Source organism: Tachypleus tridentatus, chromosome 7 (assembly GCF_004210375.1).
Source record: "Tachypleus tridentatus isolate NWPU-2018 chromosome 7, ASM421037v1, whole genome shotgun sequence".
Classification (NCBI taxonomy): Eukaryota; Metazoa; Arthropoda; class Merostomata; order Xiphosura; family Limulidae; genus Tachypleus; species Tachypleus tridentatus.
The window spans coordinates 19929936-19952205 of NC_134831.1; the positions used below are offsets into that span (position 1 = coordinate 19929936).

At 33.2% G+C, this 22270-nt stretch overlaps 1 protein-coding gene across 8 annotated transcripts in view; it reads right to left on the reverse strand.

Annotated features, from left to right (window-relative positions):
• Positions 1-1303: 1303 nt before the first annotated feature.
• Positions 1304-22270, reverse strand: part of LOC143255250 (transmembrane protein 245-like) — a 54490-nt gene continuing 33523 nt past the window's right edge. For all 8 annotated transcript variants that reach the window (XM_076510621.1, XM_076510619.1, XM_076510618.1 and 5 more), the window contains 6 exons: positions 16195-16371; positions 14406-14630; positions 10854-10976; positions 9101-9338; positions 5198-5372; positions 1304-2409 (listed from right to left, as the gene is read on the reverse strand). In XM_076510621.1, coding sequence (XP_076366736.1) covers positions 1608-2409; positions 5198-5372; positions 9101-9338; positions 10854-10976; positions 14406-14630; positions 16195-16371 — 1740 coding nt within the window. In that variant the 3' untranslated portion in view covers positions 1304-1607. The remainder of the gene's footprint in view (positions 2410-5197; positions 5373-9100; positions 9339-10853; positions 10977-14405; positions 14631-16194; positions 16372-22270) is intronic.

Consider the following 22270-nt stretch of genomic DNA (forward strand, 5'->3'; position numbering starts at 1 on the left):
GTGAAGTCTGAAGTAGATGGGATTGAATAAAGTTCTGCTAACTAAACACATTCATCATCTAGGATAACTGTTTCATACATAACTCTACCAACTGAACAGATGCTCTATGAAGGATACCTGTCTTGTACATAATTATTTTAAATGAAAAGATACTTTATCTTGAATACCTGTCTAGTACACAACTCTACCAACTGAACAGGTACTTTAGCAAGGATACCTGTCTTGTACACAACCCTGCCAACTGTCTTGTACACAATTCTGTTAACTGAAAAGATGCTTCATCTAAGATACCTGTCGTCTTGAACACAACTCTACCAACTGAACAGATGCTCTATGTAGGATACCTGTGTTGTGCATAACTCTACTAACTGAACACACGCTTTATTTAGGATACTTTTCTTTTATTTTGTGGAAAAAAAACATTTTGAACTTAAAATAATGAAACTCTATTTTCCTTTATTTGCTAGTGTAATTCACTTTCACAAATAAAGCATCTCACTGAACTGCCATCTCTGGTATTTACATTCTCAAATGCAAAAGTTAGATGATTTATCTTATCTTGTTTTTTCACTGAAGTTACTTTACTAGAATCATAATTCAACTTCTTAGCAAAGAATTATATGAGAGTTTATCATATCTAGAACTAGTGGAATGTACTTATTGTTAAAACTACAATGAAAGGATAACAAAAATTACCAAAGACTTTCAGGAACAATTTAAACTAAAAATTATGAGTAAATGAAAAACATTTTACTTTTTTCATAAAAAAAGTTCAGTAAATATCATGAACAGATTATTTCACTATAAAATATGCTTAACTAAATTGTGTGTTCAAATACGTGCTGCTGACATCAGGGCAAGTAATCTGGTTTACAGTATAGCTATGCCTAATGCTACTCTCATAGTTTCTTATCAAACTATGCAGATGAAAAGTCTAAACAATTTTTAATTTTATGTATTATAACCTGCAAGAACTACACCATATGTTTTCATTATATTGTTTTATCAACTGCATTTTTTACTTAAACAAATTTTGAGTTTCCAAAAAATGCTGACATTATGGATAATAATCTAAGTAGTCTCTCTCTTTTTTTTTCTTTAATTAACTTACTTTTTGAATTTATTTTACAATGTTTTACAAGTGTTTGTGTGGTATCTTTCATTGCTTTCCCTTAATGTTTTAGTTAGTTCCAGTATTTATAAAGTTTGTCTTACACATTTTAGAAATCTCTACTCTCTTCAGTATCTTCATGTTTTACACTATATATATATAAATACAAATTCCAGTTGCATACCATTATACAGTATTGAATTACCTGTTTATTAATAATTTTACATTTTTGATGACAAGTTAAATTTAGAACTTCAGTGTCAACACTATATTTTTATTCAGCTCTGTAATTTGAAATAAAATCAATTTTTAAGACTTAAATTGAATATATAAGAAATTATTAAATTATCATAACTCCAAGTTATTTGGTTTCTTTTATGGATGGTTCATTCATATATTGAGGAGTATCTTTATCCTCTTTGATGATTCCTTCTTCTTGAAAACTCTCTACTTCAAAAAAGACATCTTCCTCAGTCATTGAAAGGATATCCAAATCCTAAAATGTATCTGTATCAACCTTGATAATTTCCTCTTCTGGAAAACCTTCTACATCAAAAGAGACACCTTTCTCAGTTTTTGAAAGAATATCCAAATTCTGAAATGTATCTGTATCAACCTTGATGATTCTCTCTTCTTGAAAACTTTCTACTTCAAAAGAGACACCTTCCTTAGTCTTTGATTGACTATCCAAATCCTGAGGGATAACTGCATCACACTTGATGATTTCGCCTTCTTGATAATTATCTGCATCAAAAGATACACCTTCATTAGTCTTTGATTGACAATCCAAATCCTGAGGGATAACTGCATCACACTTGATGATTTTGCCTTCTTGATAATTATCTGCATCAAAAGATACACCTTCATTAGTCTTTGATTGACTATCCAAATCCTGAGGGATAACTGCATCACACTTGATGATTTTGCCTTCTTGATAATTATCTGCATCAAAAGATACACCTTCATTCATCTTTGATTGACTATCCAAATCCTGAGGGATAACTGCATCACACTTGATGATTTTGCCTTCTTGATAATTATCTGCATCAAAAGATACACCCTCAGTAGTCTTTGATTGACTATCCAAATCCTGAGGTGTATCTTTATCAATACTGATCATTTCCTTCTTCTTTGTAGTTTTCCACACTGATGGAGACACTCCTCTTAACCAGGCTGTGTACATATTGATAGCAACAATAAGAAAACACAGCAACATTGGACCTAAAAATGCTCCTTTTACTCCCATACACATTATCCCACCAGCAATAGCCATCCCAGTTAGGTAAGGGTGACCAGTCCTAATAAATAAATAGAAAAATAATATTTTCAGTGACCATTCCTAATAAATAAATAGAAAAATAATATTTTCAATGATAAATCCTAATAAATAAATTGAAAAATATTTTCAGTGACCATTCCTAATAAATAAATAGAAAAATAATATTTTCACTACAGTACTATTTAAACAAGCATTTATAAAAGTTAAACAGTGATACCTATTACATTTGAGTAAAAAAAACTTCTATTATTACACTGAAACAAAATGTATACAGTCACTATAAAACAAACAAAATGTATACAGTCACTATAAAACAAACAAAATGTATACAGTCACTATAAAACAAACAAAATGTATACAGTCACTATAAAACAAACAAAATGTATACAGTCACTATAAAACAAATATTTTTAAACACATACTGTCTTGTATCATTTCTTCATTGATATCCTGGGAAATCTTTCTTTCAACTACAAACCCAAATGTTATCTGCCAATTAAAAAAATCACATTTCTTTGTCTTGAGAATTAACTTTAATACTAATAAAATAATTAGAAAAAATAAAGGTTCAGTTCTGACTACCATGATGACATTTTTCAATAGTAAAAACATCTAGGACATCCAATACACAATTTTAACTGAACTAAAGGTTTGGGATGGCTCCCTAATTATTGTGGAGAGGCATCTGCTCTGATGGCTACATTGACATGTACAACATTAGAAATAATGAATTATGCAAACAAAATCCTAAACATCTTTGTTAGGCCTTCTGCTGGTGCCAAATAAAAATACATATCTTCTACGCATGTGAACATATTGTCACTTGTTAACTTGCATGCACACACACACACACACACACAAAAAAAGAAAACAACTACTGTACAAATAAATTGGCTTGCATTTTCTCTCAAATGCAATACCACTGAATACATCTAAGATCAACTTCAAAGAAATATTTTATGTCTATTGACCAAGGAAACACTGGACCAGTTGAAAATGTCTTGACAAAAGAATGAGGAAATGTTACTTAGAACTACATCCAGACTCACAAGCAACATGAAGCAGTGCTGTATATCTATACTAGTCACTTCAAGGGGACATATTTACTATGAAATTGGAAATAAACGCTCTTAAAACTTTTAATTTTTGATATCCTTCATCCTTGGTGCTACTATAGACCCCTTCCAATGATTTAAAAAATGTCTGTGTTTCTGGCCTCATGTATTACAATTTTACCTTAAGAGGTCAATACAATTTATTTTTGTTATTAATTTACAGGTTAATTTAATTAAGTACAAAATATGTGCTGCTAATATGTACTTTTTAATTTATCTTTAAATGTGTGTATTCTATATTTTCTCACATAATATACGATTCATAACTAAAATGCTTATAATTCTTCTAATCCTCATTTGGGACACAATAAAGCTAGTTAAGGTCATGTGCTAATTAATGACAGCTCTTAGGATTATTTCTTTCGGCAAGATTCTATCAACAAAATTCTCTACTGCTTCATGAGGTAGTTGTATTGGGTTCTACTTCACCCTGTGTATGTATGATTATATCACACAGTACAGAAAGATTTCTACATTATTGTAATCCATCTTTCTAATTGGTCAGCAACAGAGAGAAGGTGAACATCAAAAACTGTGTTTGCTTTACAAACACATTAATTTCTGATTGACAAGAATTAGGTCCTGTCTGTAAAGTCTTGTCTTTTCTGTTACATACTGATCATGTGTATTTAGTAAAACAGCTGAACAGTGTTGCCAGCATAGTTTAATTCATCTTTATTTATACAAATAGTTTTCCTTTATTTATCTTTCTAACTTATTTCACTTTCAACTACAATGCAGTAGTCTACCACTAGAAGATCATCCATTCTTCTATTCGTCTTTAAAGAATAAGATATATGCATGTTTTTATTCAACTTTACATCATTACATTGTGCTTTGTCTCTTTCTTTTCACCTGCATCAAATTACTGCACTTGTCATTCTACACAAAAAGTCCTTGAGTCTCCAGTTATTGCAAGAATCATGGAATTGTGTGGTACGTTAGTACTTTGAATGTTGCAATCTATAGTCTGTGTACTATAACTCTATGAAATCTGAAATTCATTATGTATTCTTTCGCTTCTGCCAATTGTGGCTTGGTAAAGCCAGGGAAGTTATGTCACCAAGTATACCACAAAGTTTTTAAATTTCCTTTAATTCTACTTTTGGAAAACATTAAATTTGATTGGTTGAAATAGTATGAAAACCCTCACCTGAGGTGCTAATATCTGTAGCATGGTTAGTCAAAGAACTTATCTACTGCTTCATGGGATAGTTCAGCTGCAATGTAATGCTTTCTGATATTGCGTATTGGAGGTAGCTTTGCAACTTTCACATAGAACAAAGTCATTTTAATATTGCTATTTTCACATTGGCCAGCAGCATGCAGAATGTGCTTTCTGATTGCAGTATTGGTGATTACAAAAGAGACTGAGCTAATAAAAGCAGTTTTCTGTTTCCTGACATAACCAAAACTTGCTAATGAGCTTGCTAAAACTTCTGTGAATCATGTTACTTATCTTTCCTTAATTCTTAAATACAGTCAACAGAGATGGGCCTTAAGGATCTAGGTTGTTTCAAATTGTCTGGATCCAATTTAAAATACTTAACTAGTCTGTCGATACTACTGATAATACTTTTGTAAGTTATTTGAAAGGAAAGATAAGAGAAAAGTTTCTAAAATTTAATGATGTCATAAAAAACATAATTTACCAGGTTAGAAAGTCTTTGAAAAATAAAAATAAACTCCTACCCTTTAATTTCTTCTTGAATTAAGCCATCCACAAAAAATATGGGAATCAGTTGACATCCAAACATCAAAGCAGCTTTTATAGGCTGATCTTTTATCAACCACAGTTCTAGTACTGCTGGAATACATGCCCAGTAGATTTCCAAGAATGGAACAAGCCCACAGAATCCTGCAAAAACTGCCATAAAAAGAAAGCACAGAAGTTTAATAACAAGAAATTAAATCAACAATTTAATAAACTGGGAATAAAATGTCCCAAGTTTTGGTGAAACAAGTCTACCACAAGTTTTTGTTAACAATCTTTTAAACATTTCAAAATACTTGTCAAAAACTAGAGAACTCTTGTAATAAATCACTATCATTCACATATTATATCCTTGTAACTAGTGATCCATATAATGCAGTTATGAAAAACATATAGTTAATCATTGAAAATATCTTCACCAATATATTTTGTTCCAATTAAAAAATATTTTTAACAGAAATGATTACTGCACAAATTAAAAATTTCTGTATTAACCCTTTTTGATAACATTCATTGTACAAAGAAGGAACTCTATACAGCAGGCTTGTACTATATGCTACTTTCAAAGAAAGCAGCATTTTATGCTGATTTATACTATAGGTAGAACAGCTTACTATTATATAGCATGTTTATGGACAGCAAGGGGCCTGTTAGTCTACCTTGGCTATCCCATCCTCTAACCAAATTAAAAGTATTAAAAATAATAATAATAAATTTTTAAAGCCAACCTTCATCATTGACATTTCTATCAAGCTTTCTTGTAAACTTGCTCAAATTTATTACTTCCACAACACCTAAAAGCAACCCATTCCATAGGCCAACCACCCTATTTGAAAAATAAAACCGTCTTAGCAAAAGATGGCTTTTACTTTGCCTAAACCTGTATTTGTGTCTCTTATTTCCATAACTGTCACTGTTAAGTAAGAAAAACGATGGTTCTTCAACATTATCAATTCGTTTTACAATCTTAAACACTTCAATCAGATCTACTTTAACTCTTCTTTTCTTCAATAGAATATAATTTTAAGGGTCATAATCTCTCCTCACATGACAGTCCCTCCATCCCAGAATCCATTCTAACAACCCTCCTCTGAACCCTTTCTGACAATTCAATATCTTTCCTCAGACAAGGAGCCCAATCTTAATGATTGATAAGAAAGTCCCTCCATCCCAGAAACCATTCTAACAACCCTCCTCTGAACCCTTTCTGACAATTCAATATCTTTCCTTAGATAAGGAGCCCAAGACTGGATAAAATACTCCAAATGTGGCCTAACCAGTGGTCTATACAATGAAATTATAATCGCTTTAGACTTGTATTCAATACTTTTGTAGGTACAACACAAAATCATATTTGTCCTACTACCAGCACACTAATTAATTGACTTAAGAGACTGATCAACCATTACACATAAATTATTTTCTTTCATGATACTGTTGAGGTTGTTTCCATCCACATTATGCTTATAATTCAAGTTATGATTACACACATACAGTATCTTGCTTTTATCATAATTAAAACCCATCTGCCACATATTTACCCAACTAACTAAATGATCTAAATCCTTTTGTAAAGCAACAGCATCCTCTTCATAGCTGGCATCACCAAGACCTTGATATCATTGGCAACTTTAAGTAATTTATTAACCATTACTTCATCTATGTCATTAATGTAAAACAAAAAGAGCAATGGTCCTAAGTCTGAGTCCTGAGGTACCCTACTTGTGACATTAATCCACTTTAACTGACTTCAATTTGTAACAACCTTTTACTTCCTTCCAGCCAACCATTCTTCTATCTATTTGCTAACCTATCCCCCACATCCTATAGAAACATGTTTTCACAAGCCTTTTATATGGCACTTGCCAAATTCTTTCTGAAAATTTAGGTATACCAAATCTACATCCTTACCCTCATCTACATAAGCAGTACCCTTTTCAAAGAATCTCAAAAGATTTTTCCATTAGTGAAACCTGGTTGGCTATCCAATAAAACTCCAAACTTTGTTAAGTGACTTTGCAAAGCATCTTTTAACAGACTTTCCAAAACTTTTCCCACGCTGATATAAGACCATTAGTCCTATAATTACTGGGATAACATATTACCTGCCTTAAATATAGGAGTGGCATTAGCTAATTTCCAATCTGTTGGTACAGAGAGTAGACTGGTAGATGATAAAAGAGGTCTCCAAACACCCTAACATGTCATCACGGGACCTACAGCAGGCTCTGACTACTGTTGATGTGAAAGTGCATACCTCTACAATCAGAAAGAGACTACACAAGTTTAACTTGCATAGGTGTGCAAGGAGGAAACCTTTGCTCTCTAAGAGAAACATCATGGCCAGACTGGAGTTTGCCAGAGAAAATATAGACAAAGGCCAGGATTTCTGGAATAATGTTCTTTGGACAGATGAGTCCAAAATTGAATTACTTGGACACCAGAACAGAGGACATGTTTGGCATAAACAAATACAGCATTCCAGGAAAAGAACCTCATACCAACTGTGAAGCATGGAGATGGAAGTGTCATGGTTTGGGGCTGCTTTGCTGCAGCAGAAACTGGGCAGCTAACAATCATAGAATCCACCATGAATTCTACTGTGTATCAGAGGGTGCTTGAGGAACATGTGAGTCCATCTGTAAGAAAATTAAAGCTGAAGCAGAAGTGGACCCTGCAACATGACAATGACCCAAAACATACCAAAAAATCCACCAAAGACTGGCTGAAAACTAAGAAATGGAGAGTCCTGGAATGGCCAAGTCAAAGCCCAGATCTTAATCCCACTGAGATGCTATGGGGTGACTTGAAACAAGCTGTACACCCCTCAAACATCTCACAGCTGAAAGAATTCTGCATTGAGGAGTGTGGCAAACTTTCTTCAGACAGATGTCAGAGACTGGTAGATGGCTACAAGAAGCGTCTCACTGTAGTCATTTCAGCCAAAGGGGGTAACACTAGATATTAGGGGGTAGGGTGTCCTAACTTTTTCCTCAGTTAGAATATGCATTTTTGTAGAATTACATTTACAGAAGATATTGAAAAGTCTTTTCTTCAGTTTTCATTGTTTAGTTGTATTCCTATAATCTCTCAGTATTGTTGAAATTGAGATTAAATATCTATATGTCCAAACATGTTACAAAAATACACAGGCTTTCATAGGGTGTCCTAACTTTTTCACATGACTGTACATGTTCAGAAATGGCACAAAATTAACAGGTTATATAAACTTGTGCACTGATCCCAAAATTGTTTATGGCACTCAGAAAGCAGATGAGCATCAAGATAGCTTTGTGTGAGAGGTGGTAAGACCATATTAAAATATGATTTTTTTTTTCAATTTCTACTTAAATAAAAATACTCATAAAAATGAATAGTCCATTTAAAACCATGTCACCCAGATGAAATTTGTTATCACCATTAATTTGGTTTTTTAAGTTATCATGCAATGAAGAAAAAAGGCAGAAGAATGAAGAAAAAGAGATTTATAACTTTTCGCTATGATATTTACAAGCATCACCAAACTTTTGATTCAGTCATTACAAAGATATTGTTATAAAAGGAAACACTATACACCATTTTTAAGTTCTGAGGATCCAATGAGAAGATATTTAAAATATCATTTCGATAAAGAATCTGGGGCATCCCTACATAGGCAATACTATCACTGCCTGATAATCACAAATCAAAATTTAGATTTATATTCAATATCAATTTGTAACGAGGGTAATAAATGGTCAAAGTAATGCCAAGGTGCAAAATCCAATGCAAACAAAAACGTGAAAGATGAGAAATAGTTAACTTAATGTAAACATGTTATTTATTTTGACCAGTTTTAATTAAAATCGAATATTTTCAGGAAAATATAGAAAAAGTCATACTTGTTGGGATGTACACTAGCATCACCTGGAAAACGGTATGAATTAACCATGTATACAAAGTATAAATTGCAGCTTTCTTGAAAGATGCATGAAATACACCCTGGATTGCACTTTTCATAAGGTTGCCCACTCTGGTTCCTTCTTCACATGAAGGTAGTAGTCTACTGATAACCTCCACTGGTTTGTATGTCTCTCCACTTATTAACAATAAGTAAAATAATGCTGTTGTAAATATAACCTAAAAAAAAAGAAAAAAGAAATTTCAGTGATTACAATCATATCATTTAATTTCTAAGTAAATGGATCACACTTACTTCACACAATGAACTATTAAGAATTTGAATTTTTTTTCCATTTTTACTGCCATTGTTAACAAAAATAAATCGTGATTTTTCTGTAGAACAACAGTTATTTAGAATTTTAAAAAATCCAAAACTACTGTATCTAGAAGAAATAAATAAATCACAAGAGAATAACCTCTCTAAAATGAAGAAATGATAACAAACACACTTAAAGTGAGTATATTTCAAGTTCACTATTTCTTTCAAAAAAACTACTTGAATAAGTGACAGAGTGGAAAATTCTGTTAAAAATCACATCTACCCATGTATCCCATGACACAACACAAAACAGTGTTAATGAAAAATAAAAGCAGTGAAAGTTTAAAATGTACATAGGTATTCCTATGTCTCAAACATAAAATAAACAATATTGTCAACAATACAATATAATAATGCAGAACTGTTCCAAGCTCTGTTTAGTCCTCTACCAGGTACAAACTGTCCTTCAGGAAATATAGTACTCTTCTAAAACATCTTTTTTTTTATCCTTCAGAAATTATTATGATGATCAAATATGTCTTCTAAAATCATAAGTTATTTAACAAACAGTTTTTTCTTCAGTTTCTTGGAATTTTAAATCTTAACATTTCTAAATAAAGTTCAAAGCACTATTTCAAACCTGTGCACAAATCGTAAGTTTTTTTAGAGTTGTTGCAATCTTTCTCCTGGAAAAAGACATTATGGAACACAAAATTGAAAAGACTGCATTTGACAGTTACTTTGAAAATTTGTTAAGGGTAGTGATTCCCATAGAAATACATTTCCTATCATGTTGTTTCTCTTTGTCACAAATGCAATTAGTTCAATTTTGCAAGCTGTTCAAGATGCTTGACTTCATACGTTATGTAGATGCTGATGTGTAATTTAGCCACTTGTTGATATGCATGAGCCTGCAATATACTGGCTTCATGACAAATAAATTTTAGGATTCAGCTACTTGGACACTGAATTAAAATGTTGATGGGAGAGGAGGATCTTAACCATGAGAGCAGATTAAACATACCTCGACCACTGTTTAAGAAATGCGTTGATCACATATACAGTTTTGTTCTCAAGTTCTTCCACTTAAGTTTTACAAATGACCAGAAATAGTGGTCAACACATATGAGCACACTACATAGAACTTTCTCCTCCCTGTATCAAGAAGTTAGATATTAAAACACTCAAATTAGGCATTCAAATTATAAAGAAAATTAGTTCATCATAGTAATTTATTTTTCTGAAACCTGTTCATATGATGATTAAAATGACATTATGAAAAGGAACCCAGTTTAAAAATAAAAACTGAATTCATACACAGTTTAAAGACTACAATAATTTATAAACAATTTAATGTATATTAACAAAAACTAGATAAGTAATTTGCAATTACATAAATGACATAAAAAATATGCAATGAAATTAAAACTTACCAAGCCAAGAATGAAGTTTAAAATTGCTCTAGAACTATGAAACAGTATTCTTACAATTGATCTAAAAAGGTGATAAACTATAACCAGATTTTCTTTCACCAGCATCCAACATGATTTCAAAAACTAAAGAAAGAAAAACAGAAAATAACTTGCAACATACTGACAGATATGACTAATACACTAATATAATTTTTACTCTTAACTTTTCATCAAAATGTATACAAAATACATTTAGATAGAATTCACAATAATTCTGAATATTAAACCAGCAGTTTTTTCACAAATTAAAGTAAATTAAACAACAAAATTCATACATAATCAGGAAATAATATCAAATCCTAAATCCAGAACTTTTCTTTATTAAATGGAAACACAGAAATAGAATAAAATGTGAAAGAAATCTTTGGAAGCAACTGTAATAGAAATTAAAATGAAATAAACACATCAATAGCATGATAAAAAGTGAAAGAAGAAGAATAAAAAAAGAGGTACTGAGAGAGAAAACTGTTACAACAGAAAACTCTACTGCCACCCATCCCACAAAATATAATAAAAGTATTTGGCAAAATGGCTTTGGTCTTCGATGTTTTGAACATACTAACACAAGTCCACTGGTTATCAATAATAAAAAAGTTTTAAAATTCACACTGTTTACATTCTCTTAGTCACTAAGCATAGCAAAAACATGATACCAAAACAATTTTAAGTAAACTTGAGTGAACTAAACGTATCTGTAAATGAAAAGCTCTAAAATCTTAACATAGATGAAGAAGTTGGGCATTAAGTTCAAACGTGCTTTGAAAAAATACTATATATTTTCACATCTGTAATAAATATCATAAATTACATATTTTTTCATTGAAATTCAAATCTATATCTTATAACTTGCAATTAGTTCAAAATAAATGTTAGTATTAGCATTTACATTTTAGTAAAAGAGAGGTGGACTTTTACTACTTCACTACATTTTAATATGCCTGGAAGATTGGTAAGTACGTTCTCCATAATATGTATGTATTACAGCCATAAACAAAATACATTAACATGAAACAAAATATGCTGCATATTTTAAAAAAGGATCCTAGGGTACAAGCTACAAGCATAACCATGTTTATGGTTATAATATAATTAATCAGAAGTTGGGATTTGCTGTTTTTAATGCAGTCCTTCCTCATGATTTTCTTTATTCATTTAACTTCATTTGGACACAATAAGTTAATTTCACTAATATATGTGTGTGTATGTATATATATATATATGTATATTAATTCCTAATTCATATTTCTCTATTTTTACACCATTTCATATTCTGGTATACTTAAATATGTAACATCATAAAGTTTTACGTAGTGACTTTAACCAAAAAAATAATTATAATGTATATATACACTCTCTTTCAGCAATGTAGGTACCAAATACTGCCTAATACCTCACACTACAAAAAGCAAGATTACTACGTTTCATATCTTCTATTAGTTAGAATTTACATATTGCATTGCATATTTGCAATCCTTATGAAGAAGACCCAAATTTAAACAATTCTTGCTATAAAGAATACTAAATTGTTTATTAGTTAGTAATGATTATATCTATGCATGAAGCTAAAAATATTGTCCTTAACTGCTGTCAAAGAACTATTTATAAAAAAAAAACTAACACAAAGACTTAGGTTGATAGAGGAATTTAACACTCAGATCCATCATAGTGATTTAATCATGAAATTTACAAAAGAATTCTGAACTACAAAGAAAACGTTTAGAGCTTCCATCTAGCTTTTATTTATGCCCCTAAATAATGTTTGCTTATCTTGATCGTGGATTCCCTAACTCGAAATATTATATAAAGTATCACATGTAAAGAGTGAAATAATTTCATCTTGATCTATTTTCTTTGAAAGTTTTAAAACATCTAAACTTTCCCAGCTGACCATGTTCACATTGTCAGAACGTTTCATCTATATGCTCCTTATATGGTGAATCCCAGCATTCACTTCATAAAGTAGCCTATACTATATTTTAAAAAGTTTACTTAGCTCAGTTTCACAAATAACAAACTTTTAATCTTATGAATATTAACTCCTAAATTCTGTAAATTATGTTACTGTAACATGTTTGTTTAGATATGACACATTATTGTATTTGCATATCACACTATCTCATTTAAATAAAATTGGGTTGAATGGAATCACATCAACATACATAAATTATAGATTAAAACATGTTCACTGTGAAAGTGTGTTACATTTTAATTGTCACAGAAAAGTAGAAGTTGTGCAATAGCATTCCTCTTTCTTTAACTTATGTTTCATATAAGTTTATGTTCATGCAAAATGAACACAAAGATACGAGGATTGTTCAAAAAATACGCGGACTGACGTCATAAAACAAAATGTACTTTATTTAGAAGTTACAGGTCTAGGACACCTTCAAAGTACTCTCCTCCCCAACGCACACACTTATCCCAACGGTATTTCCACTTGTTGAAACAGTCCTGGTACGCTTCTTTTGTAATGTCCTCCAGCTCATTCGTCACATTTGCCTTAATCTCGGGAATCGTCTCAAATCTTCTTCCTTTCAAGGGTCGTTTGAGTTTGGGGAACAATAAAAAATCGCAAGGCGCAAGGTCAGGTGAATAGGGGGGTGGGAACGAACAGTGATCGGGTGTTTGGCCAAAAACTCACGAGTTCTGAGGCACAAATTTCGCAGCAACGCGGTGCATCTTCAATTTTTCGGTCAAAATCTCGTAACAAGATCCAACTGATATCCCACACTCTTCAGCAAGCTCCCTGACAGTCAGACGTCGATTTGCCCGCACCAGGGTGTTGATTTTGTCGACGTGTGGGTCGTCAGTTGACGTGGAAGGACGTCCAGGACGCTCATCATCTTCAATGGACTGTCGACCATCCTTAAAACGTTCATGCCACTTGAAACATGCCGTACGCTTCATAGCAACATCACCGTAAGCCGTGTTAAGCATAGCAAAAGTTTCAGTCGTAGATTTTCCAAGTTTAACACAAAATTTCACAGCAAGTCGTTGCTCCTTTAGGTCATTCATTCTGAAATCCGCCAAACGAAAAAATCGCACTTTACTTAAAACCGCGTAGCTAATACATAAATGAAGATATCTGCAATCGGGAAATGGCGTCGTAATCAGCTGATCTGTGCGAACCTAGCGACACCAAGCGGATTCCCCTGGAACCAACTGGAGCCGCACAATTCAACCAGTCCGCGTATTTTTTGAACAGACCTCGTATATATTTAGTTTAATTTCTACAATGCAGACATTTTAGTCTATTATTTGTATGTTGTTTTTTATTTGTTGTTAAATGCAAGATTACATGATGGTCTTTTCTTTTCCTGTGCTATGATCACCACACGTATCCAAAATTGGTTTTTAGCATTATTAGCCTTCATACTTTTGCCACTGAGTCATTTTCGGGCTGGTTTGGTGTTATATCAAAAACTACAATAATTATGCTCACTATTTATTATTCAAATTACAACACTTTCATTTTACTACAAACACAATTCCAATTATATACACCTAGCATACCTTTAGCATAATCATCATATCATTCTTCACACACTTTATAAAGGGAGTCATGTCAAGATTTGAAAGTCCATCTAACACAGTACTCCACGATACTGTTTCTTCAATTTCACTAGTGCCTGAATACTTAACATACCACAGCTGGTAAAGTTGATTCCAAATATCTGAAAACTGTTTCTTAGTCAAAGCTACCTGCTCTTCATCTTCCCCACCAGCAAGTTTGCATACCTTTTAAAATAAGAAACACATTAACATGACTATACTTGACAGCTAACTAAAAAGTACCTAATGGTGAACTGCTCATTTTATTCTGAGTTTAACCCATACCTCCATGATAGCTGCATTAATAACAAGCAGTATTGAACAGCATAAGTGTTTTTTACAGTCCTCTTGTGTTGAAACTTTAATCAGAGAAACCTCCTCGTAATACTTTAATATTCAAATATTATCTTAATCCAGACTTCAAATCAGTTTATCATGACATAATCATGAATAAAAATAAACCTGATGATTAAATAATTATCATAAAAAACAACTTGGATTTTTTAATAAATGCATTAAAAATTTAATTATATTTTACTATCTAAAATATGAAAAATTTAATTGTTAATCAGGAAAAGGTAAAACAAATAAAGATTCAAGATTTTAATTAAAAATATATCTCAGGGCAGCTGGTATGGGTATTAAAATTTTTATTGATAAGCTATTTAACCTGAGATGACCCAGGAAGGTCAAAACGTTGTTCTCTGCTTATTAATAAAAGTGTTAATACCCATACCAGCCATTCTGAGATACATTTTTATTTCAAGTGGGTTTCTCGTCATCAAGATTTGAATTGTTTAGAATGTCATTAGCACCCTCAAGCACAACAGAAATTGGTTCAAAATTTGAAACAAAACTGAGAGAAAGGGTAAACTGAACTAGTAGAAGCTTCTTCAAAATCCTAAAGACAAATCCTGCTCTGCAAACATTGAAGGTAAACAGGCATGAACAGAAAATCAATCTTGTTTAAAATCGTTAGTAAATGGTGGGCATTCTGCAATTTGACCATCCACATGATCTTTAAACTTGTTAGGGAAACCAGTAGGTAGTTCATCATTAATAGCCTGAATACATTGATCAATAAATGACGATAATGCAGTCACAGGATCTCCTATGATGTTAGAGGCATAGTAGATGAAAAAGGCCTCCAAAGAAATAACAGAACTTTCAATGTTGTAAAAGCATTAGCATTAGAGTTAATATAAATTTTACAGTTAATAGGGAAGCTAAAAGCATTAGTGTCAACAAAAGTATTTCAAAATGGCATAAAAACTTTATATTACGATTTCTTGACACGTGTGCAATAAGCCTGATGGATCTTGAAATAAAACAGAATTATGAGTAAGTTTACATATAATAGCAACTCAACAAAAAAATATTTTCAGTGATTCAGAATTTTCAGTTTAAGACTTATAACACACACTTTTCTAATGAAAAAAAAATACGATTTTAATAAATATTTGTTTACTTGTTCTCATATTTTATATCATTGAAAAACTTAAATAACCTTAATTTTCTACTTCACTAGATTGTTATGGCGTTTAGAATAAATAATAATTGGTTTTTCATATTAGTCTTCAGTCAAAAAATCACATAATTAATTTATATAATCAAAAAAGTGGCTGGTTTGAAAACAAGTGTGATTTTGTTGAGAGAAAAAATTTTTTCTCAGTTACAGAAAGCATAAATTAATATAACTAATAGAAGTATCATAAATAAATGAGGTTTTAAAAGGCTTTACAAAACATACCACTTTATTAATAGCTTTTTTTCCATAGCCATAAGCATGATCTACAACAACATTCAATCCTTCATGAACATCTTCAATGCTTTTTGGAAAATACTTCTGAATTACTGGCTTACTGAGAATGGTTTTATTCACCATTTCTTTGGTTACTCTTGTTAGTTGCACAGCCTCCCAGTACACCTATTGATAATTTTCACTACAAATTATATATCCACAGAAGTAACTAAAAAAAGTTGTATATAAAAACTTGCCTGCATCAGAACATCCAAAAATATTACATGTACAAAACTCTTATAAAGGTATTTTATATTCATTCTCTATTGTTAGTTATAAAGACACAGTGTAACACCATTGTTGTGAAAAATAATCATAGCCTTAAAACCTGACAATAAATGGTGAAATACAACAGTTTCATAAATTTACTTATTTATGTTCAACTTTCATTTAATCTTTTCAAGTGAAACACATGAATGTTTTTAATAATTTGTCATTCTTTTAGTTGAATGTTAAAATTAAATTATTATGATTTGTGCTTTACTTGTAGACCTTACTACACAACATGGAAGAACATTAGATTAATGAAAAATGCAAGATGAAAACAATGAAAAATAAAGATATTAAAAGCCCATGAGTGGTGGCTAATTAATTTTTGTAACTTTAATGGCAGAAGAAATTATGCTCTGTTCAACATAAGATCTTAAAAATTATATACATATATTTTAGTAATCAGTAATGTAGAAGAAGTACAGCAAATGCTCATAATACAAATATAAGTTAACACTTTCCTGAAGCAAAGATGTATTTCTAATAATACATACTTCACCCCACTCTTATAAATATAGCTATTATTTAACTGCTAGGTTCTTCCTTTGTCTATCTAAGCATTAGTATACCTTTTTCTCACTTGCTCCAGTCTTTTATACTCCACTCAGTTGCTCTTGTTGATACTTAACATGTGATACTCTCCATTTATGTCAATGAGCACTCTATCATAAGCACCTCATTCAGATAATGTCATCACTTTTTCGAGACTGACTCAAATCCCAGTCTCTAATACTGACTCTAAGTTGGGAGGAAGTGCAGGAGAGTGTAAACAAATGTAAGTATTGTTGGAACTACATTTTCAATTTAGGAAACCATTAACTTCCAAAACACACCCACCACCACTCCAACTTATAGCTAGAATCCCACACTGATAAGGTGTAAGAGCCAGTGAGGGCATCATCCACACAGAAAGTGTGTGCATAGGTTCTGGGTGTGTCAATAGAAGACTGATACTCTAATGTGGGAACAGGTATGCTCTTCACCCAGAACTGAATTCCTGTATTGTGAGTGCAACTGTACATGAGTGATTTATTATTACAAGCCAGTCACAACAATAAAACTGACATTCCCTACTCAGGGTTGGAATTGAAGAGCCTTAATCCCTACAATTGGTGCTAGAGCAATTAGACTACAACATTTTATTTATAAGTGGATCCCAACCTGTAGCCAGAGAGCAATGCATTCCAAAAAACTGAAACCACAACAAAAAGGTTAGCAACACCAATTAGAAAAAAAAACAAAAAAACATACTCCTCCACATAAAAAATCTGAAAGACAACACCCCAGGCTTGGAATGACAAAACCATGTATACCTTACTCAACCAATGGAATAGTCTGGAATTATGAACATTCATTCTCACTCCACAACCATGTGGACAAGGTACAATCTACTTACTCCCAGAATTAGAGGGATGATGTGGAATAACTGTGCTAAACCAAGGACCCAGAATAGGAACATTCCACATTCAAAATTATGAGGAGATAGTTGATTCCCTTTATGAACATTGTACTGAATTTATATTGGTCAGAAAGTAGAGCCTTGCATATCCAAGCATCAAATCCGAATCAGTATTACAAGTAGGCTCCCACTTAAGCTGGTACTATGTCTATTGATATCTGGTAAAACACCCAGGTAAGAAGATCCCCAACGTTTCCCTCTTCTCCAAGAGTGGATGGATCCACCCCCCTACATCCATTAGTAGAATTTGGAGAGTAATGCACACTGGGGAGCCCTGAGAAACAATGCAATAGGTGAATCAAGTTACTTAAATTTTGAAAAATAAATTAAACTTGATTTATTCAATTCAAATATCAGCAAGGATTGACAGGATCACCTTATGCTTTACTCGTGGTAGTCGACAGGTGGAGGTCCATCATAGAACAGTAATACCACCTAATCAGCTCCTATGTGCTCCTATGGAGCACCTCATTACTACAGAGCTTGTTGCAACCAGTATAAAGTATATTGAATTAATGGTTGCTAGTATGGGATTGTTTGATAAAAGCACACCTGTATGAGCAACACGTGCCACAGAGTGGAATCCTTAAATGGTTAAGATAGTGTCAGGGCTTAGAAAACAACCCTCAGATGAAGAGACTAACAGATCACATAATATGAGATAAAGGTATTGGGGGAAGTCCACATACCAGTCTGCACAAAGAACTGTAACAGGCAATGTGACCAAGCCACTAATGAGATAGAAAAAAGAAGCCTGATTAGATATAAATTGCACAAGATATCTCACATTCAAAGAGAGTCCAGAATAAAAAGCATTGTTTAGTATCTTTAAAGGTATTAGTACAATAGAATGTTCAGTACCTTCACCAAACATAACCAAGAGCAAAATCTGATTGGACACAGAATAAGACAGTAATCAGAGGAACAGGAGAAAAAGATTAAACCCCTTTCCCATCTGAAAGTGTGTTGGGTAGGAATAACTGATATGAGGACATAGTGAGAATGAGAATGTGGTCTGTGGATAAACAGCAGAAGTCACTCCAACTGGAGATGCTCATGGGTGAGCAGCCACAAAAACAGGTCTTGAGAACTTGTAATTTTAATATACTTGTTAAGTAACTGAAAAGGACATTTGGTACCAAGTATCCAAAGCAATGTGAGGAATCTGGAAACTCAAAAAAATATTTAGTTGTGATAATCGAATGTTGGTCGATAAAGGTGCCTTAAACAAAGGCAAATGTGGAAGGTGCAAAAACCTCAGCTAAAGAGCCAGGTTGAGAAAAAGACTTATGGTTGACACTACTGATTGAACAGGATATAACCCCCTCTCAATATGAAGAAAATTACTGGTGATAGATGTGTCTTTCAGATTAAGCAGAAACTGAGATAGATACATAGTGATCTTAGAAATTAAACCATGATGCCATGTAAAAGACAGCATAATCACTGTGCCAAAAGCTTGAACTTCTTGACAACTGGTTGTACCACACCAGATTATGGCTGCTTACACAGAGAGAGACCCCAAAAAAGTGGAAGAACAGAACACGTCACAGAAGCAAAAACCAGGGTGTACCAGTTAATTTGTTGCTATCAACAGGATCTGACAATGGGTTGAAATAAATCATATTTTGTACCCTGGGTAGCATATTAAGTGAAAAGATTGTTTAGAATTGTAAACCTGTTCTGTCCTAATGGAATTTATCTACTGCCTAAGCCTAAAGGTGAGTCACTGGAAACCAAATTTCCAAATGTTGGGTTATCCAATGCCAACCACCAATTCAAGTTGCAAAAGAAGAGCCAATCCAACAGAACTTTGCATCTATTCTGTCAGAACAATCTGTCTGGAGTGAAGCAATTCATCTGTTACTACAGGCACTACCCACAGAACATGGCCAAGCTAAAGGGTGACAAAATAGGTCTGGTCCCAAGAAAGGAGGTCTCAGATTTATAAACAAGGAGGCCTAGACCATATACCTTCTTGATGAAAAACACAAACTACCACCATGGAATCACCACAGTGAAGCCTGAGAATTTACTCCTTAATTCTTTCCTTCCAAATTTGAATGTAGCCGATCCTACCACTTTGTGCCATTTGTGACTATTGTCAAATTTGTATAGTGGCTTCTTTATTCAATAGATAGCAGCACTTTATGGGCAAATGCAAAGTTCCCACTTAATATAAAGAGCCTTAGATGTTTATCTTGAACTATTTACATATTCATGAACCTAATCACGTGATTAGTATTGTTTCTAGGATGCAAAAAAAGGGAATCATTTTGTCAACAAAGTTTCCAAGATGGCCTCAGGCAGGCATTCTTCATTCACTGCAACTCAAGTTTTGGAAATAATTCAGCAAGATTTGGCCTCAGAGAGTGACTGTTTTGAGTATGAAAGCTCAGAAGAAGAATTGGAAGGCAGTGGTGAAGAAAGTAGACCAAGCACACAAAGCAAGTTGGAAGCAACCAAGGGAATAGATATAATGGAACCACACCCCCCCAAAGGGGCGTGGTTTTACCACCAGAGAAAGGTCAGCGAAAGCACGGGGAAGAGTGACTATGGCTCGAGAAAGGACCCAAGGAAGCAGTTCAGGAATTCTACCCCAGATAAAGTCCCCATCTCCACCTGAACCTGAACCATCGACTAATTTAAAACAGGATGCCCAGGGGCTGTAGGAAACTCTGGAAGAAATGAAGATGTTTGAACATGACTGGCTACTTAACTATGTACTTTCCAAACAAACTCTGAAAAATTCATGTTTATATGTTAATTTGCAGTGAAGATATAAATGTTTTATGTAATGCACCCCTATTCAGTACAAACAGGCAAAATGAATATGGCAATCACCATTAGTTAAAAATAATAATTTGGCAGTGAAAAAGTTAATAAGCCCAGACTATGAGGCATGCCTGTTGAAAAGCAAGGATAAAAACATTATGTAGGGATTTTTCTTTATCTGTGAATAGACCCTGGAATTCCTTACTGTTAGTATATGCACCCCATCCCTGAAGCAGGACATTCATGAAGATATGGAACTCTGTATGATGTGGTGGCAGAAGAACCCATATCATAATAATGCCCTAATATAATAACTCATTGAGACAGAAGAATGATCCTGACTGAAAAACTGAAGAAACCAGTGAATCAATGTTCATGATCCCTGTACACATAAAAGACCAATAAAAAGATCATTTTTCTCCTTGTCCCAAAGACATGAGAGATTCGAGTTATGCCCACTTTTCCAGAAAAGAAAGAAGTATCCATGCAGTAGCATCCTATTCTATGGCGCTAAGTCGATTGATGTCAAATGTGCCCCAACTGAGAGATGAGATAAAAAAAAAATATCCAGACTGATAACATTTTGAACTGGAGCAAGAACAGATGTTTCAGTCATAAAAGGGAAGCCTGCCTTAATTGTTTCTAAAAGTAGAATCAAGACATGATGAACTGACAATTGATGGGATGGTGTCAGCAGTAACCAGTCTTCCCTTGAATGGTGTGTCAACAGTATAATTGAATGAATGGGACAAGATAAAACTAACTATATGGCAGAGCCCATGTGAAGCCAATGCAAGTCAGAAGGTAAAAAATCCAAAACTATAGTTCCTGACCCTAATTTACCACAAACATCAATAGTGGTAGTGTCCTACCACTATGGCAAAGAGCAGATAGGAGATGCTTAAAACAAACTTGAACGTCAATAATCTCAGTAAAAAAAATCAACACAAGTTGAGGAATGAGTAACTTGTGAACTTTGAGAATCTAAATTTTGATACAGATAAAGAAGATCTATGACTGGACACCAATCTCTTATCTGCATAGGCCCAACAAATGACAAGAACAAACACTCTGATGAACTAGCACAAATCTCTCACCACCCTCAGACTAACCAAACACAAATAACCCAAGAACTAAGTTCCACATCGTAATGAACTGCAGGAGGTGGAAACCATACAGTTTGGGTGGATAATTGTGGTGAAGACGTAAATAGAACAACGAAATGTGACTCAGAACCTGCAGTACTTCTGGACCCATAGTTAAGGTTACCACATCTCCAGAAATTCTTGGAATTGAGCCCACGCAGTCCTTGAAGAGACAAAGTAATTCTCCAATGCTGCTGGCAATCTGACCAAGCAATGAAAACCTATTCTGGGTGCCAGTGCAATGAGGGGGTTGATTTCAGGGTTTGAAACACACCAACAGGGATGAAACTATGACCCTCTGTAGAAGCCAATGTAATTTGAGACGACAGACTTTACCTGTCCCACCAGGAAACACTGACCTATTCAGGTGAACTAC